The 26,008-nt window shown below is 44.7% G+C and overlaps 7 protein-coding genes and 1 non-coding gene across 9 annotated transcripts; 5 read left to right on the forward strand and 3 right to left on the reverse strand.

Annotated features, from left to right (window-relative positions):
- Window positions 1-5,548: 5,548 nt before the first annotated feature.
- On the reverse strand, window positions 5,549-8,321 carry tm4sf5 (transmembrane 4 L six family member 5). Its single transcript, XM_011606723.2, has 5 exons — window positions 8,024-8,321; window positions 7,807-7,887; window positions 7,249-7,388; window positions 6,370-6,562; window positions 5,549-5,760 (listed from the first exon to the last, which is right to left on the reverse strand). Exons 1-5 carry the CDS (start codon window positions 8,195-8,197, stop codon window positions 5,743-5,745), a joined length of 606 nt encoding a protein of 201 aa, XP_011605025.2. The 5' UTR covers window positions 8,198-8,321; the 3' UTR covers window positions 5,549-5,742.
- A 661-nt stretch (window positions 8,322-8,982) lies between these two features.
- Window positions 8,983-10,749, forward strand: LOC105416855 (uncharacterized). Its single transcript, XM_029840615.1, has 5 exons — window positions 8,983-9,229; window positions 9,656-9,736; window positions 9,924-9,974; window positions 10,063-10,260; window positions 10,390-10,749. The coding sequence occupies exons 1-5, from the start codon at window positions 9,163-9,165 to the stop codon at window positions 10,593-10,595; spliced, it is 603 nt and encodes a 200-aa protein (XP_029696475.1). The 5' UTR covers window positions 8,983-9,162; the 3' UTR covers window positions 10,596-10,749.
- Window positions 10,750-10,831: 82 nt separating this feature from the next.
- On the forward strand, window positions 10,832-11,906 carry LOC101075012 (cytidine deaminase). Its single transcript, XM_011606721.2, has 5 exons — window positions 10,832-10,955; window positions 11,035-11,151; window positions 11,260-11,371; window positions 11,445-11,502; window positions 11,687-11,906. The coding sequence occupies exons 1-5, from the start codon at window positions 10,949-10,951 to the stop codon at window positions 11,798-11,800; spliced, it is 408 nt and encodes a 135-aa protein (XP_011605023.2). The 5' UTR covers window positions 10,832-10,948; the 3' UTR covers window positions 11,801-11,906.
- Window positions 11,907-11,929: 23 nt separating this feature from the next.
- Window positions 11,930-14,371, forward strand: fis1 (fission, mitochondrial 1). The gene is made up of 5 exons (XM_011606720.2): window positions 11,930-12,040; window positions 12,491-12,623; window positions 13,406-13,482; window positions 13,586-13,691; window positions 13,776-14,371. The coding sequence occupies exons 1-5, from the start codon at window positions 11,996-11,998 to the stop codon at window positions 13,877-13,879; spliced, it is 465 nt and encodes a 154-aa protein (XP_011605022.1). The 5' UTR covers window positions 11,930-11,995; the 3' UTR covers window positions 13,880-14,371.
- Window positions 14,372-17,133: 2,762 nt separating this feature from the next.
- cldn15a (claudin 15a) lies at window positions 17,134-19,105 on the forward strand. Its single transcript, XM_003966892.3, has 5 exons — window positions 17,134-17,480; window positions 17,578-17,742; window positions 17,831-17,912; window positions 17,995-18,102; window positions 18,619-19,105. The coding sequence occupies exons 1-5, from the start codon at window positions 17,264-17,266 to the stop codon at window positions 18,713-18,715; spliced, it is 669 nt and encodes a 222-aa protein (XP_003966941.1). The 5' UTR covers window positions 17,134-17,263; the 3' UTR covers window positions 18,716-19,105.
- Window positions 19,106-19,360: 255 nt separating this feature from the next.
- Window positions 19,361-23,474, forward strand: dnajc3b (DnaJ (Hsp40) homolog, subfamily C, member 3b). Its single transcript, XM_003966891.3, has 12 exons — window positions 19,361-19,818; window positions 20,341-20,451; window positions 20,572-20,696; window positions 20,786-20,860; window positions 20,932-21,075; window positions 21,159-21,340; window positions 21,433-21,552; window positions 21,629-21,734; window positions 21,883-22,003; window positions 22,108-22,237; window positions 22,308-22,456; window positions 22,545-23,474. Exons 1-12 carry the CDS (start codon window positions 19,731-19,733, stop codon window positions 22,685-22,687), a joined length of 1,494 nt encoding a protein of 497 aa, XP_003966940.1. The 5' UTR covers window positions 19,361-19,730; the 3' UTR covers window positions 22,688-23,474.
- A 574-nt stretch (window positions 23,475-24,048) lies between these two features.
- On the reverse strand, window positions 24,049-25,745 carry naa38 (N-alpha-acetyltransferase 38, NatC auxiliary subunit). Of its 2 annotated transcripts, none has more exons than XM_029839835.1 (3): window positions 25,636-25,745; window positions 24,564-24,738; window positions 24,049-24,415 (listed from the first exon to the last, which is right to left on the reverse strand). In XM_029839835.1, exons 1-3 carry the CDS (start codon window positions 25,711-25,713, stop codon window positions 24,291-24,293), a joined length of 378 nt encoding a protein of 125 aa, XP_029695695.1. In that variant the 5' UTR covers window positions 25,714-25,745; the 3' UTR covers window positions 24,049-24,290. The 2 variants fall into 2 exon arrangements, with proteins under 2 accessions (XP_029695695.1, XP_003966994.1); XM_003966945.3 differs by lacking the exon at window positions 25,636-25,745 and adding an exon at window positions 25,200-25,336.
- trnan-guu (transfer RNA asparagine (anticodon GUU)) lies at window positions 25,608-25,681 on the reverse strand. Its single transcript has one exon. It is a non-coding gene; the product is annotated as a tRNA-Asn (tRNA).
- Window positions 25,746-26,008: the final 263 nt, after the last annotated feature.

Genomic DNA, 26,008 nt, shown 5'->3' on the forward strand with positions numbered 1-26,008 from the left:
ACTGTCGCTGCTCCACGATGTGGTGGAGGATAGGCGGGGCTTCGTTTCTTCAATGGGAGATGTGGGCCCTGTGATGGAATAATCCGGATTTAATCCCAGATCGTACACACGCTTGGTTGTTTGGTGGTAGTTGCGCTCACCTGCCACTGGGGGGCACTGTTTGTTCTTGCAGCGCTCTTTGCAGCGTCTGTAGAAAGGAAAGCACTGGAGCATCTTGACACCCATGGCAGAGCTGTCGGGACAAAACAGACAAATATTACACGTAAAACTTTGATTTTGGAGAAAAAGTGAAACAGTCACAATCAGGCACTGCGCTGACAATCATATTTGCAGATTCGCGCCTTCTCGAGGTCCCAGTTTAATGGAATTATGCTGTGCCTCCATTTGGTCACCTGGCATTAGCCAGTATGACTGGATGATGTGAGCCGATCAGTATGTTCAGCACCATTATTATCTCAAATGAGTCTAATCCAAGAGAGGTACATCAGAATGTCGCCGTTGCGTGGATTATGCGCCAGACAAGTTCACGTCTGCAGGCACTTGGCCTGAGAGGAGGAGACTAATCGGGTTAGGAAATAGGTCAAGTGAAAGCCAGCAGCGGGATCATGAAGGGTTCCGAGAACTGCCAAAGAAATAAAACAAGGTGGAAGAAAGACAACATTCCAACAGAGTTCCTGCACAACGCACGGCGAAATCACATGCACAGCAAGACGCAGCCTGTCAGAACTAATGAGGAATGAGGTTGAGAAAGAACTAAAAAAGAGTGATGGAGAAACCAGTTGATCCTATAGTCTCACTTTCTTCAATAATGCACAAAAGAAAGGAAATTCCTGATTTTTTCCACCCATTCGGTTTAATGCGCCACCTGTGAAACTTCACACCCTTTTGCAGTCAATGGGTCCATTATAGTTGGTTCAGCCCAGGGAAAGAAAGTACAGCAGAGGCTGCGCAGACGTCTGCCAGCGTTAATGGTCAGTGGGGCGGAATTTTGGGCCGAGGCAGCGATTAGCTGCAAGGGTTGGAGCAGAAGGTAGCAGAAAGGGAGCAACATGGAGGCTTTCATGCGTGTGTTTACAGCTTGACCATATTTACCCAGCATATTTACCCCCCACCCCACACATACACACCGACTAAGACATGTTTCCTCTGGTAGTCCACGCATGGCCTCTGCATTTGCTTTGTAAACAGTGTTGAGCAAGAGCACTCACCACCCCCCCACCCCACCTACTTTTACCCCCCTCCACAGGCTTCATAGGACCTGCGGCCCCCTGAAGCACAACTCTACACCTGTTTTTTGGTTGTTTTTTAAAAGGCTGATTTCTGATTATATTTTGAGACATTTAAGGGAGTGCGCAAATGATGTTTTAGACACAAGAGTACATTTCTACATTTCCAGCTTCAAACTCATTTGGCTACAATCCCTGACCTGCAGATGACAACCAGCGCGGTGGGGCTTTGTCACTTTCATGTGGCTGAAAATAACCCCCCCGCCCACCCACACACACACACACACACACACACACACACGCGTCACAGGGGCACCTTCCGCGCTGAATGAAAGGCTGTGCCAGACGGGATTATCAGCTTTCCACCAGGCCACTACGCACCAATTATCTCTCCTCCGTCGATGAGTGTTGGACCAAAATAACTTTGAACACGAACCTCAACACTTTAGTTTGGTTTTGCTTCCTGGGGACGAGACGTGATTGTTTTCAGAGTAGCATTTTTAAGGCTCGATCCTGGGGCAACTGCATTGACGGACAGACTGATTTCTGATGGGCGAACTAACCCAGTGACACACCTCCTCCTCCTCCTTTCCGAGGAAAACAACCAACCCAGTCTTTTACCATCTAAAGATGACTTGATGGCACGATTACCCCCCCCCCCCCCCCCCCCCCCCCCCCCCCCCAGACCGCCGCGACGCGCGCAATTTTGCATCAGGATTTACATTTTTAGCGCTTTAATTCGGAAGGACTATTTTATATAAATGAAGTTACCTGGTGGGTAAACCGAGGCGGATACAGGCTGTTGAGGATAAATAGGTTACTGCTGAGAGGTCTCCAGGCTGGCTCCTCGCTTTCCCCGCTTCCCTTCCGCGGATCTGTGCGTCTTCGCGGCGCGTCCCAGAATGTGCGCTCCGGTGCGTCCTGGCTGGCGGTGCGGGAAGGTTTCCGTGGCGCGGCGACCGAACTTTAAATAGCTAATCCCCGGCGTGCTGTGAGCTGACACGCCCGCTATCAGCCACCCTCCCTCCTCTGTCCGCTCAGCCTGCCCACACGTACGGCACGGCCTCCTTCCTGCAGGCTCTGTCTACACCATTAACATGTTTGCTGATAGGAAAAACTCGAATTACAGAGTGTGAAACAGCCTATAAATAGCTTGTTTTGTCCAGGTGATGAGGTCATGGTTGAAATCAGATACCAGGCCACAAGAGTTCTGCAGACAAAAGCAATGATGTGATTTAAATTCAGCTGGATTGGTCTGATGTTGTCCATGCATCAGTTGCCTGTTGCTACTTCTGATGTGATTAAGGCAGATTTGAAGGCTCCTGGAACTCAGAAGTGGCTCTTTTGCAGCCCCACACCGCAGAATCGACCTTCAAGGAAAAAAGGTGTCGCTTCCCGAGTGGATCTGCGGGTGTTGGGCCCTCATGCCTGGCGACACAAGCTTTTATTTTGAAACGCCTCATAAATTCCTTGCTTTGCCGACGTCACAGCCAGAGCCATGACAGAGCACTCCCCACATTTATGTGTGCCACCAGAATTAGCCGCCTTGACAACAGTTTAAAAGCCTCGTCTGACCAGTTCGGAAGAGGAATGTTTGCACAGCAGAGTTTTATTAATCAACAGCCACGTTGATTGTGGATGGTGAGCTGCGGCGCATCCGTAGGTCTTTACGCCAAAGCGTTCCAGCTCTGATGGACAAAACATCAAGATGAACATTTACAGACCGGTAACCAGGTCAATATTTCCAAGGTCAAGGTCGCCTTGTCCTCGGGGGCTGGTTCCTTCCAGATACCTTGAGGTATTCCCTGGAATCCAAGGACGAGGGTCAGCACACCCTTATCTCTGCAAATATCTCAGTTTATGCTGCAACTCCAAACCGGAGCAATTCGACTTTGGAGGTCAAAGGTCACTGTTACTTCGACCACTATTACTTCAAGGACCTCCCCAATACCCCCCTCCCCCTATGCTCCCAATGTGAAAAAATAGGTTTGGAATCATCTAAGTTGAGAGTTCAGCAGCTTGAGAAACCAGTCCGTCACGCTCAAAGTTCCTGTTCAGCACACGCACGTGCACGTTTACGTGCAAACATTTGAACCTTCTGGATGTTTGTGGAGGATACATGTTGGTTTAACATTGTCACAAAGTTGATTTAAAGTAGAAGCAATGAGAAAAAAGTGAAATGACAATATCATTTCATTTGGGATAATTAATGTTTCTCTACAAATTTGTCTGAGGGGTCAAATATCATTTTAAATTTTAAATTCTACCTCAGACCCCTTTTATCAGGGATCTTTTTCATGTTTTTATGTCATCTATGTGAGTATTTTCCCAATTTATGCTATGATCAACTTTCACTTCATTTTTGAGGCAAATATTTCAGTTTTCTGCCTCATCCTCTTGTTAATATTTAATATTTTGTCCAAAATAACAAAAGCACATGTACCTAATTTATCCAGTTTCACCTTGATATCTTTAAAAGTGGTTTTTTTAAAAAAAGATTTCACCTGGATGGAACTTCTTTTAAACTTTCCACTTAAAATTACTCATCCCCCTCCTGACATTTTTAAAATTTTCTTGCCATCATTATTAAACTGTTAAAGCCTGTATTGTCAACGTGACCAGTCTAACCAGAATGGCTGGACAGTCCCGTTTTTTGGAATTTTGAACAGTTTTCACTTTCAGCTCTCGTGAAACTCAATGTCCTGATTTCCTATAATATCAGATATGTGCGTTAACTGTGCTGTGAGTCACACGAGCCTGGTGGGGGGGTCCGAGCCCCTGGAGGTCCGAGCGGTGCCGCTGCTGCCTGCCCCTCGTTCCTCTCCTTGGTTTCCTGCCGATCAGCTGGATGGTGGGGGGAGTTAGCAGAGGTGAGCAACTCCAGATGTGAATCAGGGAGGTCTGAAGATAGAGAGCCCCCCCCCCCCCCCCAGCTCTCAGGCTGTGCACATCCAGTCCTCGCAGGCTTAAACCAGTGTTGTCCTCTCTGTCAGAGTTGTTGTTTTTTCCAATCATGCCTCATCCCAGTTCGCCCCCCCACTCGCTGTTCCGGAATTAGTCAGCTCTCTTGTTGACGTTGGAGAGCTCCCGCACAGCCATGGTCCGGGCCGGTCCCCCCCCCCCCCCCCCCCCCCCCCAGCTGTTTTCTCCAGTCCGTCACCTTATTATAACCCAAGAATCCACAAAGTTTTACCTCTCGGTGTCAATGTGTGACCTCCTCTCTATATTTGCTCTCACCTGCCCGTCCTCGGGGAAGTTTGTCTCCATCCCATAAATGGAGGCCTGTCCACCCCCCCCCTTTGTTTTTTTTGTGTTCTTCCAAAGAACCTGCCTGCACTACCAGGTGATGTGACTATTTACAGCTGGGCTTCAGTCATTAATGGCTGAGCTGATTGGTGGGTGGCGGACGGGAGCGGTGTTATTATCCTGTGAATGTGCCACTTACAGCACTTGTGGTCGGGACACAGACGGAGAACAGGTACACGACTGTCCAGAGAGAACCAGGCACTTCTCTGGCCAAAGTCTGGTTGGTGCTGGCTGGTTCTGCTTCACGGCGCCCTGCTCTCCCCTCACGGCCTCCTCTTTGTCAGCCGGGGGGTGGGGGGGTGGGGGGGGTCAGGACAGGAAAAGGGGTACATTTCTAAAAAGGGCCTCGCCACGGGGGCGGATTTGAAGTGTGAATAAGACAGAGGAATTTTGTGCTGTTGGGGGCAGTTTTTGTCTTCCAGGCTTCCTTGAGGCCCGTGTACACGTACAAGTTTGCCTTCTCTGGATTCTTTCACAGGGAGGGGGGGGGGGGGCTGCGATTTGCATAAGAAGTAGCTGAGAGAGGGGTCCTGCTCTTTGTCCGGCCGATTACTTATTCCGCTCACTTCTGGGATTATATAAGGCGGCCGTGCCGGCCAAGCCAACTGTGTGATAGCTGCTGTATGATGTGAGACACAAGGCCTGCTTGAACCTGCACCACGGCGACGGAGTGGGCGGGGACCCTAGCACATAATCTTGTGCAATATGACAAAATACACCATGGTAACAAAAACACTGGGGATCTAAACGTCGCTCTCAGAGGTCGGTGGCTAAATTTACCCGTGTTTAGCTTTAAAGTTAGATAACAATTACCACGAAGCAGCGCCTCATTACCAGCTTAACATGTTGGGCTTGTACAGCTGCACTGAACCAGGCGGCCGCGGGAGGAGGGGGGGTTCTTGCCCTTTGACCCTTGTCTGGATGGACTATAATCCTGTTTGACGCGGCCGCCGTCTGTACGCCCGTTAGGCGGGGTTGTACGGCACTTCCTGTAAATATCAGAGTCAACACAAATGTCACGTTTCCAATTTTTTGTTTTAATCCTGACATCAATTTTAAATAAACTCCAAAACAACTCAGCCAAAAAGGACCAGAATTCTTCATCTACTCTTATTTGTTGATCCTCATGTATCACCTGTATTGATCTAGCAGATATATGACACACGTGACCGCAGTAGATTCACGACAGCTGGACCCTCTTCCTCATGTTTCACAGTCCGCTGTCGTCCTGCAAAAGGACAGGAAACAACCCGTTAACATCAGGACAGGAACTCAGTGTTCTGATGTTAATAAATACAGGTATCGTCTAAATGGTAAAGGACCATTTGTTTGGCTTTTCCTGAAATAGGAGAGAACTGGCGTTAAAATGTACCACTATTGTGTTCATTGCTTCAGTTAGCGTAAAGTCAGCAGAAACACTTTACCTCAGGCTCAACCACTCAGTAAATCTGAGCTTAATCGTCAACCCCGGTGGACATTTAGTTTCAAAAGGGTTCTGCACATGTTAAATAATGATTGACATGGACACATGTTGTCGTGTCCTCACAAGTTGAGCCTCAAGAGCAGATGCTAGTTTAGCGTCTGTATCAGTAATTCGTAAACAGCTTTATAAACACTAATGGTTTGTTTTCTCCTCATACATTGCAATGAAAGACACAGCTTAGATTTTACACATGTCCTACATAACCCGCCAAATAGCAAAGCATGTTAGCATAGCCTGTAAACATGGGAAAAGAGTTGCCAGTTTTATAAAATATGCCCTTTTTTTGATTAATTTGGCTACTAAACTTCCTCTCCCACCAATTCCAAGAATGATCAGGGCGTTAGCCCGACGTACGTCTTTGCTGTCACGGCAGTCTCCGCAGATGCAGCCCAGGCAGCCGTTGACCACCTGGATGCCGCAGAGCACCAGCTGCAGCACCCCAATGCCCAGCAGGATGGAGAACAGGACCACGTGCCACATCACCACGTTCTTGGGCTCCTCACAATCGGACCACAGAGTCTGGTTGACGAGGTAACTGCCATTGCCCCTGCAGGTCAAACACGAGCACGTCCAGAGTGAGAGCTTTGTCTTTTATGCTTCATCGTGGTGACTCAGAAATTAGTGTAGGCATATTAGATAATATCAGTTGGCAACTATAAGACTCAACCAGGAACTGGGTGACAATAAAGCTTCTATTGAGGGGACAAACTTCGACGCTCCAAAGACGGAACAATGACAATGGACCACAAACAGGTTCTGCAAAAATGGTGTCCAAAAAGAGAAAAAAATGGAGCTGAGCTGTGGAAATAATGCTCTTTAGCATCAACTATTGTTAACAGTGAGTTATGCTAACAGGTGACTCACTATGGTGCAGTTTAGCAGCTTTAGCACTGCTAAAAAAGGTTCGATTCCGATCTGTTGCAGAGGGAGAACAAGCGCGCCACCTATTGGATTATAGCGTTATTGCCGGTGTTATATGTTGTGGGTTTTTTACCTTAATGGTTTTTTTTATATAGATTTCTTGGTTATTGTTATTTCGATTTTCAAATACAACATAGAACACAAATGTACTTTTTATTTTCTTTACACACACCACTTCATTTTTTTTTCTTACTGTTGACTTATAGTCTCTCAAAAATAAGAATTTGTTAAATGTACATCAGTATGAATGGATTTTCCTCCTTTTACCAACATCACATCTTTATATTTGAATGTTCACGATAAAGCACTTACGCGCCCATGTTTTTAAAGGGGTAGTCCCACTTAGTGCCCGTATAACACCTGGGTCCAATAGCCAGGGCGGCTGACGCCACGCTGGTGCAGTAGATGGATCCAACCACACCAAACGCCGAGCAGAAGACGGAGTTCAACATCTAGAAGAGAGAATTGCGGCCTGTCTTTATTCGTCAAATAAGGGTAATCAGACTCCTGAGAATCCATTTTTATCGGTTTTCTTGCATTAAATGAGGTGCTCATTGCAAGATATGCCCAGAGGAACTTTAATCTGGATTAATGTGAAACGTAGTGGACGCAACCTCCCACTGTTGTGACACATACCCAGAAAACAGGGTTTCATGCAAAACAAGACAATAAAGGCCATTAAAGGGAGATATGCTGATGATACACTGATGAGCTGTTGATAATAGAGATTTGTCCAAGGTGCAGTGATAAAAAGGCTCCATTCCTCGTGTTTGCCTCCACTATCTGATACAGCATCTGCCTATTTTACAGCCCATCATTAACGATCGAGGGCCTGGCACCGCCCGTATCATCGCCGGCGACTCCCCTCACCCTACAGCGATTTCCACAGCAACCCGTGCCGCAGCAACCCTTGCCCCCGGCCCTGATAGCGGAGCAGCTCGGGCACAGCATCTGCAACGTGCGAAAGGGTCATCAGGCGACACATGAGGCCAAATAACGCAGACATGGAAATTCAAACTGTTTCGGAGAGTAAACAGTGAGAGCCCAGGCTTTCGTAGTTGTGGGCAGATCGTTGGTTTGTACTCACAAAGAGGCCCCCTCCGATCAGCCCCCCCATGAGCCAGACCTGCAGAGAGATCTGATCCATTTCAAGTTGTTTCCCATCCGGGAAGAAGAGCAGCAAGTTGGAGATCATGCAGATGAAGGCCGAGGGCAGCAGGATGAGGCCCACCAGGCGGGAGCATTTCCCCGTGCAGCACATGCTTCTCGCTCCTCTCCTGTGTCGCTCGTGAAGACCTGTGAGATGAATACGGTCGGGACTCGAGCGTCTCGTGGCAAGTCAGAGTTACAGGAGTGACGGGTGGACCCAGGATAAAAGGAGGAGGCGCGTGTGGAGAGGGAAGCTCATCTCTGTTGACGCGCACACGTCAAACACGACCGGTGACCAGAACAAAGGTCGATCACAAATCAGCTTTCAAACCCACGTATTTCCCCACCAGGTTGGACGATGATAAAGGGGAAAGGAGAAAGACGAGAACAGGGGACGAAAAAGAATTGAGGAGGGGGCAGGCGATGCCGCCAGATGCACTTTGATACCTTCTCATCATGCTAATGGCCGGTTTCTGCCATTTATGACCAAAACACAAACACAGAAGAGGGCTTGTCCCACAGCGCCGATTAATGAGATCATTGTTGACTAAAGACAGAGGCCAACGCTCACGTTGTTATGCAACCTGTGCATCCCAAAAAGAAAAGGATCAAAATATCCAATTTGCTCCCGTCAGAGTTCTCAGCAGGGATAGTTGGTGTTTCTAAAAAGAAATAATATATACTGAGACTTTGACAACTTTTATTGGAATGTGTAGTACACTATATAAAAACTATAAAAACTGTGCAATACCAGAAATTTCGAAAAGTGTGGGAGTCAAATATAGTCCAATGGGATGGGTGAGCAATTCTAAAGTCTGTGGGGGTGGGGGGGTGGGGGGGGGTTGGGGTGGGGGGACAAAGCTGCTACATACAGAAGCTGGTGGTCCTGCCCCGGATGCTTCGGAACCTCTTCCCAGAGGGGAAATCAGTCCATGATGGGGGTGTGAGGGGTCTCCACTGATATTTCCTGGGGATAAGCAGCGCGTCTGTGCAGGAGGGGAAGGAACTGGGCACATCAAAGCGAGCACTTTTACTTTTGGTTTCACTGTTTATTTTTGTCAAAACAGGCTCGTCCACATGAGGAATCCCCGACATCTTCCTGTAAAGTCCTTCACTCGAGACTCCAGCGAGAAGGCGATGGCAGGCAAGTGCTTAGCGTCTGTATCATTAAAAAAAAAATGTCGGTGTGTTGATATGTTGGAGCCAAAATGTTGATAGTGTATATTGAATCCCAAAATACTGTTAACTAAAAAGTGGCTCAGTTTACCTTAACTTCTTGGTGGGTTTTATAGTGTAACCGTGATGTCAGGTTGTCAAGTTGATGATTTATGTTTTGTACAACGCAATTAATGGTCCAATATCAAACAGAGTGCTATTGCATTTTAGGGGAAAAAAGTAATATACAGACATGCATTTTATAGGGTGTAATAACATCAACATGCTGTACACAGTCTTTTTGCTCACTTAGCAATGGGTATTTGTATAAAAATCAATGCGGGTCCCCCTCCGTGAGGGCTAGCTAGCGCGTTACCCTAATGCAGACCTTTAGTCTGTCTGTCTCCCTCTACAGGCCGACCGATGAGAGTCACTGTGGGCACCGTGTGGAGTTTCCATGTTGGTCCTCCTCCACCAACACCTCAAAGACTAAGTGGTGACTACGTTCATTATAATTTACATACTTTAAAAAAAAAAAAATTGTGATCATTGCAATAGCAAAAAATGTCAGTTTTGTAATTTTATTTTGGTAAGGATTGGTCTCAAGGTTTAGCCACAACGCCTCAGCTATTAATTGAATTTTTTTACATTTTAATGACTTGATTGCACCTTTCCCCCTGTAGTGGGAAAGACGGTGATGGTGACCCTCTTCACCCTGATGAGAGTCACCTTTGGTCAGCATCATTTCTACTTCTGTGCCTTCACCCTGTATGTTTTCTGGCCGCTTGCTGACCTTTTGACCTTGTCCCTGCCTCATCACAGGGGTCGTCTATTTCCATGAGTGTCCTCAGCACCCCAACATTCCCAACTACCTGCTGGGTCTGGCTATGATGACTCTGCTCATGATTCCATTCGTGACTTTTCCCTGCGAGAGTTTTGCACCTCAGGAGCCTCCGAGAGGCCTCAAATTTTGCCTACTGCCTTTATTAGGTCTCTTCATGCTCGTCTGGGCTCTGGCAGGTAGTGATTCTCCTCACACAGCACTTTTTTCCCCCTGGTTTTCCTTTGTAAATCCTGACATCACAGTTTTTACAGTGGCAGGAGGCGAGCAAATTAGAAGTTTGACACTTGACCTCTGCCCTCTTCCAGGTGCTGTGTTCGTCTTCTCGGCCTATCAGCCCAACTACGACCCCACGGCAGCCGACGGCCTTTACTGCAACAAAAACTTGTACACCTTTTCGTTCTGGAACGCCGTGCTGGATATGTTTTCCTTAGGATCGATCCTGGCCAAAAACTGTAGATCTGTCCTGGTTAGCGTGTCCATTAGTCCCACTGCTGGACCCTCAAATGTATAATCAGCGGACCAAACATGTGCCTGATTTAATTTAACTCCTATATATATATATATGTCATCTTGTTTTTTATGCTTTTGCTGCATTCTGTTCCTTGACTCAAAATTAAATGTTAATCTTTAAAAATCCAGATTGTGGGTAAATGGCAGAGTTTTGAACAGCTTTTCTCCTCATGGTCAGTTAGTTATTATATGTTTCAACATTTCACCTTCGAACACGACCAGTCAGTGGCCGTCTGTCCATCCAGCCAATGACGTCGGTTTTAACAGAAGCAGCCGCTTTTTACCCTTTAAACTGAGTCGCTGCGCTCCACATCTGGATCCTCGGAACCCGCCTGAGCCCCCTCACCTGACACCATGACAGGTAAGCCCACTTCGCCGTGTTTACACCTAATGCGCCATTGGTGATTTATCACGTGGTTTTATGACCGTTTCATGCGCAGATTTAATCAAAGAGCTGGTTTCTAAGTGCCTGCAGGCCCGGAACGCTGCATACTGTCCGTACAGTCGCTTCCCTGTCGGTGCCGCGTTGTTGACGCCGGATGGCGCTATAATCACAGGTAAAGTTGACACAGGAGCGGGCGTGTTGTAGTGGGAGTTTTCTGGGCGGAAGCTTGGTGCATTTGGCTGTCATTTAAATTAGTTAATTATTGATTGTGTGTTTCCAGGCTGCAACGTGGAGAATGCCTCTTTTGGTTTAACTGTGTGTGCTGAGCGCGTGGCCGTCCAGAGGGCCGTGGTGGAAGGGTACCGGAAGTTCACTGCCATTGCAGTGTCATGGTGACTGTGTTCATTGGTGCACATTAGGCACGTTACAAATGTACTCAATTTCTGCTGCGTTTCTTCTTCCCAGTGACATTGAAGACAGCTTTGTTGGGCCATGCGGGGCCTGCCGACAAGTTCTTATGGAGGTTAATACCCGCTTTTTAAATTTGTACAAACCTTTTCAAGGTCATTGTAGCACTTGAAATAAGGTTATTTGTGCTGACTTTGAGTGTAATTGCAAATAAATGCATGACCAAATCAGAACAAATGACGACTTAAATTTTACTGTGTGTAGTGCTAATTTATTGTTGTTCCTTTTTATCCCTCCAGTTTGGATCAGACTGGGTCGTGTACTTGACCAAGCCAGATGGAACTTACAGAGAAACCAGCCTCAGGGAACTGTTGCCTCTTGCATTTTCTCCACAACATTTGGCAAAGAAATGAAAAATGTCATAATTGACTACTGTAACTTCACACCTTTTTATATTGTAATGTGTCTTTGGTGTCAGAACACGAACAATTCTGTATTAAAGACGTTTTGGACACGTGACATTGTTATCATTACTCATTTCCGCTCAGGGATTTGCGTCGATACCACGTGATTAAATGTAGGCGGACTTTAGGTTCATTTCCGGAAACATGGAGGCGATTTTGAGCGATGTTGTAGCGCCTGACGACCTTTTAGTAAGATTTTAGCCAACTAATTTTCATTATTTCACTCCAACGCACGCTGTTGTACACAGACGACAAACGCTGGTCTTTCTAAATCGTTTGTTGACTCGTTAAAAGCTAAAATATGTCTGGATTTTGACATGTCGTAGCAGAAAGTGTCGCGTCACATTAGCCACCAAAATGCTAATTATGACAGATCCTGCGACGAGAAGTTTAATTCTTTTCTACAAAGATTACATTTGCGCTTGAAATGGTTGACGATAATGAATTGATTTTATTTCATCTTCATGTTCTATCAGCTGTGAATTTTGTAGCAATCAGTGTTAGCATTACGCGGCCATTGCTGATTTCGTAGTTTTAAATGATGGCTGTTCTGGTTCACTCTCAGCCGATAAATTAATTTGTGAGATTTTGGATACTTTTCCATTTTAATCACCAACTGTTGTCTATGTGTTCGAACAGAAATTTGAAAAGAAATACAACAACGAACTGGTAAAGGGAGCCGTTTCCAAAGAAACCAGGTTCGAATATGCCTGGTGTCTGATCCGGAGCAAATACACGGAGGACATCAAGAAGGGAATTGTGATTTTGGAAGGTCAGTTTGTCATAAAATCTTGGATTATCAGACTGAGAAGGAATAAAATAAATGTATAAAACCAGTGTTGTTTTAACTGCCAGGAGTGACAAAATAAAATCAGGAAATTTCTTCTTCATCAGGTTGAAAGTACAAATGAAAATGAACAAAGCATTAAATAAATGAATTACTTGATTAAATTTAACCCACTTTAACCTCTTGCTCAAGAACTCCCTAAATCTGTGACATTTATTGAGTGTTTCTGACTGTTTTTTTTGTAGTTGTAGAGGTCCTGTTGCTCAAAGATAACAATAGATGTTAAATGAATAAATTATTAGATTAGATTAGATTAGATTCAACTTTATTGTTATTGCACATGTACAGGTACAGAGCAACAAAATGCAGTTTAGCATCTAACCAGAAGTGCAAAAGAAGCAGCAAGTGAGGATAATAACTTAATAAATACAGTATGGCGGTTATTTTACAATTGTTTACCGGGTTGTGCTATAAACATATTTTACAGATGGTGTTTACATTAAATGCCTTGGTTGAACCCTCTATTCAAGTGTTCTTGTTGATTTTTCGATTTTTAATATTGGAAAAAAGGATTAAAATAAGCATGTATACACTGAACATCACAGCTAAACTGGATTTATATCCCCTTAACTGTTGAAAATAAGGTCAAATAATGCTACAATGTTAACTAATGTTAACATTAAAAAGTATTTTCACTCATTCACATTGAAATTGTACCAAAAACTTTTAGAGTAGTTTTCAAGTGTTTTTTTTTCTTTTCCATATAGAACTTGTTCATAAAGCATCCAAGGATGATTCCAGGGACTTCTTGTTCTACCTTGCAGTGGCCTACTACAGACTGAAGGTAAGAACCTTCATCCAAAGTCATGCACAGATTTCAAAAGCAGCACTTGCATTTGAACACGCGCTTAAATATCTCATTGGCCATTTTGTTTTTCTTCCCGCAGGACTACGAGAAAGCCCTGAAGAACATCCGAACACTTCTGAAGAACGAGCCTGGGAACAAGCAGGCCCTGGATCTGGAGCAGCTCATCAATAAGGCTCTAAAGAAAGGTAGGAGCCCGTCAGAGCACCAACAGAAGCGGATCACTGAAACCTTTTAAGAGAGAACGCTGACGCTCGCTTTGTCTCTTTTAGACGGATTGGTCGGCATGGCCATCGTGGGGGGCATCGGGCTCGGCCTGGCCGGTCTAGCGGGCCTCGTCGGCCTGGCTGTCGCAAAGGGATCCACCAAATCTTAACCTGGACACCTTTTTTTCTGGACTGACACGCTTGTACATCCCCTGCAGTTGAAGCTGAATGAGAATCATACCATATAAAACAATTAGAACTCTTCCTGCTTTCATATTTTCACAGATTTGACATCATTTATTTGTTTCTACCCGCACCACAGACAACATTCTTATATCTGTAAATAAATCACTCACATATACGATAGTAACAGCATTTGTAAGCACCTTCCTATGAATTCCGCCAAGTGTAACACGTTATTCGACATTCACATAAAGTGCATTTCGAGTTTTGTCTGATTTTTTTTTTTTAATATATATATAATTTAACATTAAACAGTTTGTGTAAAGAAATGCTTGTTTAATGCCAAAAGCCACATTGTGGTGTGTTTTCTGGCGTCCAGCTGGCGTTCTGGACACGTTCCAGTCGTCCTGGATTCCTTTGGAAATTTGTGCTAACAAACCCACTAAACGAACAGGTAATAAAACCTATTTTGAAAGAGATTTGTTTTTGAGAACGTACTGTAACAAACACACCGATGACTCACTTTTCAGATCAAATGAAAGTAGTTTAATTACATTTGCAGGTGAATTTGTGCCACCTTAGCTCCTGTCACCCAGATCCAAGAGTTGGCAAATCGGTGCGAATAAAAGTGAATCGTCTGCGTAAAATATAGCTTTATTCTTTAATTCTATGAAAGTTTTGAAGGTTGAACCTCCATTAAGACTACTAACCTCTTTCCGTAAAGAGGTTCGATGGAGCGAAGTCTGCTCTATAATTAAATTCTTATCACAGTCTTTTATTGACCCTTTTAGATTTACAACGATGTTTTTTTTGAGGCTAAGTTCGAGGTGTGCCCGTTTGAACAAAACCTTTCCTTACTCACATCGATCAGTCTCGCATCTTGCCCCGTGGGGCAATTCAAGTCTCTTTTTTTTTTTTTTTACAACAAAAAGGCTTATGGGAGCTATCAGTTGTGTGTGGCGTTATCAACCACACGGTGCGTTACTCATTTACCAGCCTCACAACACCGAAACTCGGCTTGGACCGTTCAGTAAAAAAACGTCGGAGGTGAGCGAAAAAATAATGCTAAAGGGGGAAAAAGATGAACCCCCCCCAAAAGAGCCCAACCCAAACAGATGAGGTGAGGAAAATCAATCAATCAATAACCCGGCCAACGTTGATTTTAACTTGTTTGCGATATAATCATGACACTTTAAAACCACTGATTCACCAAACTGTGTAATTCTGATCGGCTTCAATGAGCCGCGGTTATGGAGGTTAATGTTCATGTAGCATCCGCATGGCTCACAGACATTAATGTGTAATTGGGGTGAAGCAAGATGGGATTTCTGGAAGAGCGCAACCTGGCAGCGGCCCTAGCTCCGCCCACTGCACCGCTGTATCGGTGCCCTCACCTGTGTTTGGAGCTTTACCCCCTTTGTTATGGTCTGACATCGGTATAAATTCCATGTGCTTTCCTATAGAAAGTTTTAAAGTTTAAGTTACTTAGAAATCATTGTTCCACCACACTTTATTTGATCGAGCTCAATTATTACTGATTTTCAGAGGTTTCCATGGTGTTTCTCCTCCTCACGTGCGCAAACCGAGTTACCTAGAAAGCATATGGTGGGATATTCTGAGCTTCTTTCCAGGTTACACTTTAAATGTTTACTAACTCAGGATGAGCAAGCTGTAAAAACAAGTTTCAAACACCCATAAAACTGCACTTTTATGGTGGGGTAGGATCACGTTGTCAGCAGAGAAACCAGTTCGCTAAATTTTCTTGTCTTTTATTGGTCAAAAGTAATTAACAACAACTTTCGGCTTCATGACTTTTGCTACTGGCATCAGTAACTTTTAAAGAGCTTTACTAGCTCTCGTTTAGCGGATTAAGATACGAATGCTAGCATTTTAGGTGTTGGTTTATGGATCAAGGGTGGCCTAGACCAAGTTTATTGTGATGCGAGGATATGCTAGCTGGGATTTTCTTTATGGTTTTAGGGTGATATGCCTTCCCGTTATGTTAGTGCTCAGAGCTTTGTCATGACTTTTAAAGTCCAATAATTTTCTTATTTTTATGAGAATATTGTAAAACATAATTTTAGTTCCGAGAAAACTAACTTTGACCTTTTTTAAAAAAAAAAATGCAGTCTGTGAGGCAAAATGGATCTTTTCACATGTATTAAATGGAATTTCAAAGATTTTTTTTACACTGGTATTATATTCAGGTGTTTTTCTGCATGCTAACATGCTAACACATGAAACTCACAACTAGCTCTCATTGAGGGGGACAACAATGTTCATATATTATCTTTTTATATTTTTAAAAAGTTCATTGTCAGAATTGTGATAAAATGTTAAATTGGATAACAACATCCAGGTCTGAATTATACATTTCCATACATATACATAACTCTAAATATCTTTTTTTTCCTCTGAAAATCCTATCTAGGTGACATAGATTTTTTAAAGGTTGTCTGTAGGTGCACATGTGATCACATGGCTTGATTGGAGGTGAGTTTCCGCCTTTACAGTTTAATTGCAGCAGATTAAACGTGCTAGTGACATTCACGTTTTTGTTAGCATGACGTACTAGTGGTGGCTAAAATGACAGCTAGCAGCTGACTGAAGAATGAAGAAAACCAGTGGACATGAAGACGATTTCTTCCATGTATTTTGGTTCCATTTAACAACAATCACAAATTATTATTCTTTTTTAAAGAACTGCAATCAGCTGCAAAAACATAATTCCAATAATTCACAGGTTCAGTCGTGACTAGGTGAGAAACCCTGTCGTAATTAGTAAAGTAAATCTTTTTTCGCCATTTATCTTTCGATTATCAGCGTTTTGACCCGTGTGTGCCCTCCAGGTGACAGCGTTGACCCTGCAGCTATCAGGAGGATTATTAATGAGGACTCGCAAACATAAACTAACGAGCTGGCCCACTTTGGACCCTCAATGTTTGCTCTAGTGTGGCCAGACTCAACAAACAAAAGGTGATATTTGCCACCCCTGCACCTTAAACTTGGATCCCAACATGGAGCCTTTAGATAAAAAAGTTCCTAAAATCACTTTCTGTGTTTTGTAAGATGTCTGTCAGATCAAACGTGATGGAAGATTCCCAGTGAAAATACTCGCCGCAGTGTCATTACCTGAGACAATGACCATTGGACCTTGAGATTGTTCTGATAAACACCTGTTCAGTTTCATAGGTGTGCGTGAGATGAAGGGGGAGGAGAAAACAGCTCGTATAAATCATTATACACATTATCTGTTGACTCTTGCATATCTCGGACACTCGATCAGACACGGGTCAGACTAGGCTCGCTTGGCGCGTCCAAAACTCACACCTGGATATACTCTCACTGGACGGTCAGCCCGAGGAGGGGTCATGGATCCGATCGTGGAAGTAGTGGCGTTTGTCCTGGGGTTCCTGGGATGGGTGATGGTGGGGGTGTGCTTGCCCAACCGTTACTGGAGGACGTCCACCGTGGACGGCAACGTCATCACCACCTCCACTATCTACGAAAACCTGTGGATGTCGTGCGCGACGGATTCTACCGGGGTGCACAATTGCAGGGAATTCCCGTCGCTGCTCGCTTTGAATGGTACGTTCCAGAGAAAGGGCCGCCATCGGCCAGAACCTCGCCGCTCTGCTCAGGTCAGGTTGAGGGTGGTAAAATTGATCTGTCTCCATGTTGTCAGGTTACATCCAGGCATCTCGAGCGTTGATGATCACCTCTATAGTGCTGGGCACCTTTGGACTGGTGGCCGCCTTGATTGGAATACAGTGTTCCAAAGCTGGAGGGGAGAACTATGCCCTGAAAGGGAAGATTGCTGGCACCGCTGGGGTCCTTTTCATACTTCAAGGTAACACAAAATACGATAAAAACAAGCATGTATTGATTGATTCTTGACCAATGGGTAAGAGAATATTCGACCTGTCTTTTGTCAAAAGGCCTGTGCACCATGATTGCGATCTCCTGGTACGCCTTTAACATCACCCAGGAGTTTTTTGACCCATTCTTCCCCGGGACTAAGTAAGAAATTGACCCAAATTGGTGTCTGAGGGTGCAACAATATGAAAAGTGAACCGTTGCTAACGGATGATGTGCGTCTCAGGTACGAAATAGGGGAAGGGCTTTACATCGGCTGGTGCTCGTCCGTGCTGGCCATCGCTGGCGGAGCTTGTCTCGTCTGCTCCTGCAAAGTCGGTGGAGAAGAGAAACAGTGAGTATCGTTCTAAATTAAAGGGCTGGTGCTTCACTTTTTTGTCACTCGTGCTCTATTAGGCTTGGATTTAAGAAAGCCTTATAAAAGTAAACATATTCATCAAGAAGGATCTGTTTACCTGTATGAATTGGTTCATTTTTTGTGATATAGATTAATTAGCAGTTTTTTTTAAAAGTCAGTTTTTAAAACTAACTGAATAAGAGACCAGCCCACTAATAGTTTCTGGATGGTCTTTTTTCTAGTCTTTTGAAAGAATTTTTTTTTTAAAAAGAAAAAAATCTTCATGAAACTATTACAAAATACAAAATATGAGCGACACCTAGCGGTCGGATAAATATCTTGCACTTACCCACTTACCCACTATAAGAGGCATACCCACTATACAGAGGCAATTTTAAGGTACTTGTAGTTCAATATTTCTGTTTTTCAGCTGTATTTTTTTTTTTTTAAATCCTCTGGTTGTAACATGCAAATGTTGGCCCTCAGTTATTGATACATCCTATTGTTTTACAGGACTTATCCTTACCAGAGCAGGGGAACTGCATATTCTGGAGCGGCACCATCCAGAAGCATGGGTGCAAGTACCTACGGGAGAAACGCTTATGTTTGATTTGGACCTAAAACTCATGTGCTCTTGCATTTTTGTCATTTTGCTGTCTGTCAGTGCATTTGTTTTGACATCCAGTGTGTACTCTGTAAAAGGGATGTGTTAAAACTGTAAAAAAAAAAAGCTTAGTTACAAGTATACTGTGTGATTTAAATGATCGTATTTATGTTGTTATGATGACTATCACAAATATATATCCAGAGAGAAATGTTGGAAAATCTGCATACACAGATCAAGAAGGGGAAGGTCAAGATTAAGATATCTGTGTGTCATTTTGTACAGTTTTGTAGATGGCATGTTTGAAAAAGAGCAGCAAGTTGGTTCTATTCTTTTTCTTTTATAAATTTGCATACAATAAACTATGTTATGCTGAACATTTCCCATTCCTGTAGTTGAAAACGCCATGTTGTACTGTATATATTTTAAAATGCATTAGTAGAATGTTTGTAGTCAATATTACATATTTTGCTATAAAGGTGTTGAAAGGAAACCCACGTTAAAATGTGCAAATTAAAGTTATTTGAGAGCAGGCTGCTGGTTCCATGCAGGGCAGTTGATGAAATAGTTCCTCCAATCAAAACAGTCCACGTTTCCAGGCCAACGCGGATATCAGGAATTCCGACCAATCGCAGATATGTAGGACAAACGGGGCGGGGTGACGAGCCCAAAGGCCCAAAGGTGTGGCGGTCAGTGTACAGGTTGTCAGCTGGTTGATATTTCTGTCGTTATTTTACCCCGACGTATTTTAAGTTGGCGCAGAAACCGCGGAACGCGTCCAAGTAGGAACGTTGTGCGAAACCGCAGCGATTTCCGTCGGAACCTTTCAGCTGCGCACTCGTGTCAGTCCGGACGGCTGCCCAACCGGGACCGTAAATAACAAACCGTCCGGGCTATTTTTGTGTGTTGACAAAAATGCGGGCGAAGATTCAGCACTGATTATCAGAGGTCCCTTGAGACAACTCGATGTGACAGCGGAGGCCTCCATTTAGCTGGTTCTGGTGTCGAAGCGTGAGTTTATATGATGGATTCGTGTCGGAGGACCGGGCTCAGCGGGGTGCTGTGCTCCCTGTCACTGCTGTGTGTCCTGCTGGACATCCAGTTGGACGGTAGGGCAAATTTTTATCTGCAACTCGAAGTTTCTCAAGGCATTCGCACACTCTTCTACTTTAATTTGTTTGCTGTTCCGGCCTATTAAAAGTTTCACGACAAGCTACGGTTGCGGTGACGTCCCGCTACTTCGAAAATAAAAACGAAAGTTACTGTCGAGTTTTACTTTATTCTAACAATATAACCTAAATACGCGCCGCTGGCGCGATTAAGCACAAATGACAAAGTTGTTTAAAGCCCCTTTCCAGAAAACAATTGTTTTTCAGTTGTGTTAAACTCAGATCCACCTATTTTTACGACTATTAACCAAATCAGTCTAACATGGTTCCCAGATTTTGCTGCAATAGTATTTACAAATCTGCGCCGCAAACTGGCCTGAAGCACAGCAGTCTGTCATCTAGATACTTTGCTCGTCTGTAACCAAACAATCTAATTGTAATTGTTCACCAACACTAAACTTGTACAAACACATGAACATTCACAGTTGTGCTCACTGTCCCAGCTTCCGTGTCTTGTTTCAGGGGTCTTGGGGGCCACCCAGGCTGAGATTGAGCACCACTTGGAGATGGGCCGTAAACTCTTGGCTGCTGGGCAGCTGGCTGAAGCCTTGTCACACTATCACTCTGCTGTGGGTAAGATTACACACATTCGCACACTGACATTTGGGTCCCTGCTCCACAAGGTCATCCATTTCCACAATGACGTAGCCAGACTATCACTTAATTCAGTAAAGATCTCTCTGGTCTGTACAGAGGGAGATTCAAAGAACTACCTGACCTTCTACAAGCGAGCAGCGGTCTTCCTGGCGATGGGAAAATCCAAATCCGCCCTGCCAGATCTGACCAGGGCCATCCAGCTCAAGCCTGATTTCTTGGCTGTAAGTTTAAATCCTCAAAAATGCGTCCATTGTGCTGATCATGTTTCTATCGCCTTCTTCTACTTCTCATTCCATCTCTGTACCTCCAGGCCAGACTACAGAGAGGGAACATCCTTTTAAAGCAGGGTAACACGCAGGAAGCCTGGGAGGACTTTAACGAAGTGGTGGGTTCTGTCTTTAAATCTCCCGCTAATGACAGCATGACGACCGCGCATTTATCATTTGTGCTCTTCAGCTGCAGCGCTCTGCTGACAATGAAGAAGCCCAACAGCAGCTGATGCAGACACACGAGCTGGAGGAGCTGCAGGAGGAGGCGCATGCCATGTACCACCAAGGCGAATACAGCGCCACCATCAATGTCCTTGGGAGAGTCATTGAGGTGACTGCCAGTGATGGCTACTGGGTATCAGTTATAAGAAAATAAATGTGAAAATGAAGGATTATGTGCCCTGTTTTTCCAAGATCTCCCCCTGGGATCCAGAGTCACGGGAGCTTCGTGCAGAATGCTACATCCGGATGGGGGACCTGCAGAAGGCCATCCAGGATCTGACACCGACCACAAGGCTGCGCAACGACAATCGTGCCGCCTTCCTAAAGCTCAGCATGCTGCACTACAGCCTCGGCGAGCACCACGAGTCGCTCAAGTCAGTTGGAACATCGTAGGGCTTGTCTTCCCTGTTCCCATGTGACACCCTCCTCCCCAAACTCACTGGACCTGTTTATCTGGCCCCTACAGCCACGTCCGCGAGTGTCTGAAGCTGGACCAGGATGACAAGGAATGTTTCAGCCACTACAAGCAGGTGAAGAAGCTGAGCAAGCAGCTGGATTCAGCAGAGGAGCTGATCCAGGCGGAGAGGTCGGTGCTTCTCTTGGTGTTTTACACACGTGTCCCTGAAAGCATCGAGGGGATTCATTACCCAATTTATTTGCAGTTACCAGGAAGCCCTCGATAAGTATGAAGCGGTGATGAAGACAGAGCCAAATGTTCCGTATTACACCAACCTGGCCAAAGAGAGGATCTGCTTCAGCCTGGTGAAGGTGAGTGGAGGGAATAACGGCTCTGTCGGCCTCATGTGACTCAACAGTACAAAAGCTGCATTTATAGACCTGTTAAAAGATTTGCCTTTTTGATATGGACTAGTATGAGCACCGGCGCAGGGCTCATCTGTTGTCTTTGCCATCGCAGATGAAGTCGACGCACGAAGCCATCGACGTGTGTTCGGAGGCCCACCAGAGGGATCCGAGGAATGCCAATATCCTGCGAGACCGAGCCGAGGCGTTCATCCTGAACCAGGAATATGAGAAAGGTGAGGAGCCGGGTCGTGTTTATGGAGGACCGTACTGTGACGGCCAGAAACACTGAGATCTCTGGGGAAATTTGTGGGAAAAACCTGTCGCTGTTTCCTGTTAGCTGTGGAGGACTATAAAGAGGCGCTGGACTTTGATGACAAGCAGGAACTCAAAGAAGGTCTGGAGCGAGCGCAGAAACTGCTGAAAATCTCCCAGAAGAGGGATTACTACAAGATCCTCGGCGTCAGCAGGTAACCGGTCCGACCGTTTCGGCGGCAGGATTGGCTGGCCTTCCTCTCTGACTCCACCGTCCTTGTTTAGGAGCGCCAACAAGCAGGAGATCATCAAGGCCTACAGGAAGCTGGCGCAGCAGTGGCACCCTGACAACTTCCAGTCCGAGGCAGAGAAGAAGGAAGCGGAGAAGAAGTTTATCGACATCGCTTCGGCTAAAGAGGTCCTGACCGACCCAGGTCAGGGGCAGATTTCCTCCATAATTTCGTCCGTATCGCTAATCCCTGATGTGCCAGATGATTCAGCATCTCACCTTTTTCCTTCCAGAAATGAGACAGAAGTTTGACGCCGGCGAGGATCCGCTGGACCCAGAGAACCAGCAGGGAGGAGGACGGGACCAACCCTGGCCTTTCCACTTTGACCCCTTCCAGTCCGGCGGCAGCTTCCACTTCAAGTTCCACTACAACTGAGACACGAGGCAGAATCTGCCCACACACGGACGCTGGGAAGGGGGAGAAGATCCGCGCAGGAGTCCCCCTGGACCGCGATTTAACTTGGACATGTGTTAGACGACTACTGGAAGGTTAAATTAAGTAAAATATGAACACAGATCCAAAGGATCCGAAGGGTCTGTGTGGTGGCGGTGACAGAGATCCTCCCCTGATAAAAGAACTCAAGCTTCAGAAATTAAATTAAGGGGATCTGCTCTTCTTACTCATTTGTTTGTGCCATTCTTTTGGCAGATGGACTTTTTTTTAACAGTAGCCCAAAAAGTGGACGGGGTTTTTCTTTTTTAGCTTCTATGTAATGTAGGCGGGGGTTAAAATCCATTTGTGACAGGGTTTTTTTTGGATCAAATTCTAACAAACCGCACAGCTTCAAACATCCCGGATGTTGTTTTTAAAAATCTGTTCTGGACAAAGGACTTTTTCAAAACGCACCTCTGAAACTTTGCACTTTTATCTCCGTCTTTGAAGACGTTTACCATGTTCTCCACTCCAAAAAGTAACTCGGGGCTTCTTTCTCTCCTGCAAACCGACCGTGTCTTCAGTATTTCTGAGCAACATCAGGTTTGCAGCCAAGAACGACATGATCATTCAAATCATTAGGATCGACCCCCTCGAGAAAAAAAATTATTCCTCAACAGTGATTGACTGAAGAGAAAATGTCAAAATATTTGTATTTAAATATGTCCAAGTGGGTTTTTTGTTGTGCCAAAGTTGAGTCGATTGACAGCTTATTAAAATTCTAAACGCAGCCAAAGTCTTGGTTACTTTACGACTCCCAGCAGCAGGAGAATGTTCAATAGTGCTGGTTTAACACATTTAAAACAAGAGTTTAAGAGATTCAACTTATGATTTTGAAATGAGGTTCGATTTGTGGTGATTTGGCGTTAGGGCGAGAAGCTCTGCCATCCGGGAGGAGCTCGGAGTAGAGTCGCTGCTCCTCCACGTTGAGAGGAGCCAGATGAGGTGGCTTGGGCATCTACTTAGGATGCCCCCTGGACGCCTCCCTGGTGAGGTGTTCAGGGCATGTCCCTCCGGTAGGAGACCCCCGGGGAGACCCAGGACACGTTGGAGAGACTATGTCTCTCGACTGGCCTGGGAACGCCTGGGGATCCCTCCGGATGAGCTGGAAGAAGTAGCTGGGGAGAGAGAAGTCTGGGCTTCTCTCCTTAGGCTGCTGCCCCCGCGACCCGACCCCGGATAAGCGGTAGAGGATGGATGGATGGATGGTGATTTGGCGACATCTAATGGTGATTGCGTGGATCGAACACCTTGCTGGAGGAGTTCTCAAAACAGAATCACCCACAAAATAAGCTGAGAATGTATTCTTGTCAACCTTGTGTTTTAGTGAGTGTGAAACCCAAGATTGGCTGCAGTGAACAAAAACATCACAAACATTTAGAAGCGTCCCGTTTTAGCCAAACGCAACGTACTGATCGGCTGGCGCTCCAAAAAGCCAGTTCTTCATTAAAAAGTCCAGAAACTGATGCATCTGTCAAGGTGAGCTTTAAAATCCTACGAGATGCCCACCCTCGACAGCTCATTGAGTGTAAAAGATGTCCCTTCATCAATGTTTAGCTACGAATCCTTGTGAATCCTCCAAACTGTCTGCCTCCACCTCGATGGACACCACATGGTGACCTGGGATCATGGCCAAACCCAGAACTCTGGGCTCTCCCTGGGAGAAAGTGTCTGGAACCACAGGAGAATAGATTATTTTTAGTTTGAGATCTGTTCTGCAATCCAATAGCCTATTAAAGGTGACTATTGTGCATACATTTACACTAAAGTGCCATTTATCTTTGGTAAATAGAAGACAAAACTGCTGTGTTTATCCAACCTGTGGACTTGAGGAACTCCTGAGCTGATCCAAGGATGACGTTACAGTCTCGGTCCGTGCAGAGGAACAGTCCCACCAGGGTTCGTCCATCTGTCATCCGGATCCTCATGTTCTTGTTCAGGAGTCCTTCTAGTTTCTGTTTGGCCTGGATTGATGAGGACATGTCGGGCTGCTCCTGCATGAGGACAAACAGGTAAAAGAAATCCACATATGATTCAGTCATGTCGTATAAATAATGTGCAACTTGAAAAGCGCCTATTTGACAAATAAAAATGAATATTCTAATTGATCTCCTACTATATTCCTCTATAAACCTTCCCTGAACCTGCTTTGAATTGAAGTTAACACCATTTAACCAAAGAGACCAATAGGCATGGAGTGATCTCACTAACATATATGCATATTGGAGGACACTTTAAATTGCCAAATAATAATAAAGGTAATCTCAGAAATACAGAATCGTTAAATAGTGACAAATACTCCATTGGTGCCAGCACCTAGCTAACTCGCTAGCCGTCATCTAAAGCTCCGAAGAGCTTCAACAAGAAAGGAAACCCGCCTATTTCCCTTAAATTACAGTGAACATTGTAAACAAGACTGCCCATTCGTAGAGGATTTACAGACACGGATACATACATGAGTCGAAGGGCCATTTTCCTCAAACATTGTTGCCATTTTACCCCTTGAGCGTTGGCTTGCGGATAGATTTTCCTGACGGACACGTTAAACCGGAAGTTGTAATATTTTTTTTAAAATGTTGGATTAAAGATGGAAAGTGAATGTAATTTATCAATAAAATGTAAAAATAACAATATAGTTTAGCAATACAGACATTTACGGCGTTAATAGAGGGAGTTAAGCTTTTTAAGCTTTAAGCTTTTATCTCTTTCGCGTTTTTCTAGAACCTAAGAGTTAATCGATTACGTGCTCCGGAAATATTGTAAATAAAAACTATTTTATTGTAATGTCCAAGATGATTTTACTGTTTCGTCTAACTGTGATTGAAATTATTTGCAGAATCCCTTCTTGGAAGAAAAGAAGCTGCGTCCCTGGGTGGGCTCGAACCACCAACCTTTCGGTTAACAGCCGAACGCGCTAACCAATTGCGCCACAGAGACGAGGATGTACCACGAAACTGTAATTTCCGCATTTCTTCATGATGAGCCGCGGGAAAACTGGAACGTGTGTAATGTTCACGTTCTACCGCCAGAGGTCTCTCCTGCAAAGGAAAATAAAGGTAATCAATTAAAATCTTTATTGTAAACAAATTACATTGATGATCTTTACAATTTCAATTTATAATTTGACATTTTCTCTTAAAATCCTATTCTATTAAATTACATTTCTTTAGTTGAAAGTATTTCACAAACAAGTTCATTGTTGTCCTCAATTTATTCAAACAAAATTATTTGCATGTATTTGGGAATGCTGTGTATTATTGTAGC

This window comes from Takifugu rubripes, chromosome 8 (assembly GCF_901000725.2).
Source record: "Takifugu rubripes chromosome 8, fTakRub1.2, whole genome shotgun sequence".
NCBI lineage: Eukaryota > Metazoa > Chordata > Actinopteri > Tetraodontiformes > Tetraodontidae > Takifugu > Takifugu rubripes.

What these genes read in the sequence shown, in the direction of transcription:
- tm4sf5 (XM_011606723.2), bottom strand. Translation starts at nt 8,197, where the DNA reads ATGTGCTGCACGGGGAAATGCTCCCGCCTGGTGGGCCTCATCCTGCTG. An exon ending in TGATCGGAGGGGGCCTCTTT is followed by an intron (nt 7,888 to 8,023) that starts GTGAGTACAAAC and finishes CGCACGTTGCAG; the next exon opens with ATGCTGTGCCCGAGCTGCTC. An exon ending in GCTGTGGAAATCGCTGTAGG is followed by an intron (nt 7,389 to 7,806) that starts GTGAGGGGAGTC and finishes TCTCTCTTCTAG; the next exon opens with ATGTTGAACTCCGTCTTCTG.
- LOC105416855 (XM_029840615.1), top strand. Translation starts at nt 9,163, where the DNA reads ATGAGGAATCCCCGACATCTTCCTGTAAAGTCCTTCACTCGAGACTCC. An exon ending in AACACCTCAAAGACTAAGTG is followed by an intron (nt 9,737 to 9,923) that starts GTGACTACGTTC and finishes TTCCCCCTGTAG; the next exon opens with TGGGAAAGACGGTGATGGTG. An exon ending in CCTGATGAGAGTCACCTTTG is followed by an intron (nt 9,975 to 10,062) that starts GTCAGCATCATT and finishes GCCTCATCACAG; the next exon opens with GGGTCGTCTATTTCCATGAG.
- LOC101075012 (XM_011606721.2), top strand. An exon ending in GGATGGCGCTATAATCACAG is followed by an intron (nt 11,152 to 11,259) that starts GTAAAGTTGACA and finishes GTGTGTTTCCAG; the next exon opens with GCTGCAACGTGGAGAATGCC. An exon ending in ACTGCCATTGCAGTGTCATG is followed by an intron (nt 11,372 to 11,444) that starts GTGACTGTGTTC and finishes TCTTCTTCCCAG; the next exon opens with TGACATTGAAGACAGCTTTG.
- fis1 (XM_011606720.2), top strand. Translation starts at nt 11,996, where the DNA reads ATGGAGGCGATTTTGAGCGATGTTGTAGCGCCTGACGACCTTTTA. An exon ending in TAGCGCCTGACGACCTTTTA is followed by an intron (nt 12,041 to 12,490) that starts GTAAGATTTTAG and finishes GTGTTCGAACAG; the next exon opens with AAATTTGAAAAGAAATACAA. An exon ending in GGGAATTGTGATTTTGGAAG is followed by an intron (nt 12,624 to 13,405) that starts GTCAGTTTGTCA and finishes TTTTCCATATAG; the next exon opens with AACTTGTTCATAAAGCATCC.
- cldn15a (XM_003966892.3), top strand. Translation starts at nt 17,264, where the DNA reads ATGGATCCGATCGTGGAAGTAGTGGCGTTTGTCCTGGGGTTCCTGGGA. An exon ending in GGTCCTTTTCATACTTCAAG is followed by an intron (nt 17,743 to 17,830) that starts GTAACACAAAAT and finishes TTTTGTCAAAAG; the next exon opens with GCCTGTGCACCATGATTGCG. An exon ending in CCATTCTTCCCCGGGACTAA is followed by an intron (nt 17,913 to 17,994) that starts GTAAGAAATTGA and finishes TGTGCGTCTCAG; the next exon opens with GTACGAAATAGGGGAAGGGC.
- dnajc3b (XM_003966891.3), top strand. Translation starts at nt 19,731, where the DNA reads ATGATGGATTCGTGTCGGAGGACCGGGCTCAGCGGGGTGCTGTGCTCC. An exon ending in GCTGGACATCCAGTTGGACG is followed by an intron (nt 19,819 to 20,340) that starts GTAGGGCAAATT and finishes GTCTTGTTTCAG; the next exon opens with GGGTCTTGGGGGCCACCCAG. An exon ending in TCCTTGGGAGAGTCATTGAG is followed by an intron (nt 21,076 to 21,158) that starts GTGACTGCCAGT and finishes TGTTTTTCCAAG; the next exon opens with ATCTCCCCCTGGGATCCAGA.
- naa38 (XM_029839835.1), bottom strand. Translation starts at nt 25,713, where the DNA reads ATGCGGAAATTACAGTTTCGTGGTACATCCTCGTCTCTGTGGCGCAAT. An exon ending in GTTCGGCTGTTAACCGAAAG is followed by an intron (nt 24,739 to 25,635) that starts GTTGGTGGTTCG and finishes GTCCTCATGCAG; the next exon opens with GAGCAGCCCGACATGTCCTC. An exon ending in GGAGTTCCTCAAGTCCACAG is followed by an intron (nt 24,416 to 24,563) that starts GTTGGATAAACA and finishes CTGTGGTTCCAG; the next exon opens with ACACTTTCTCCCAGGGAGAG.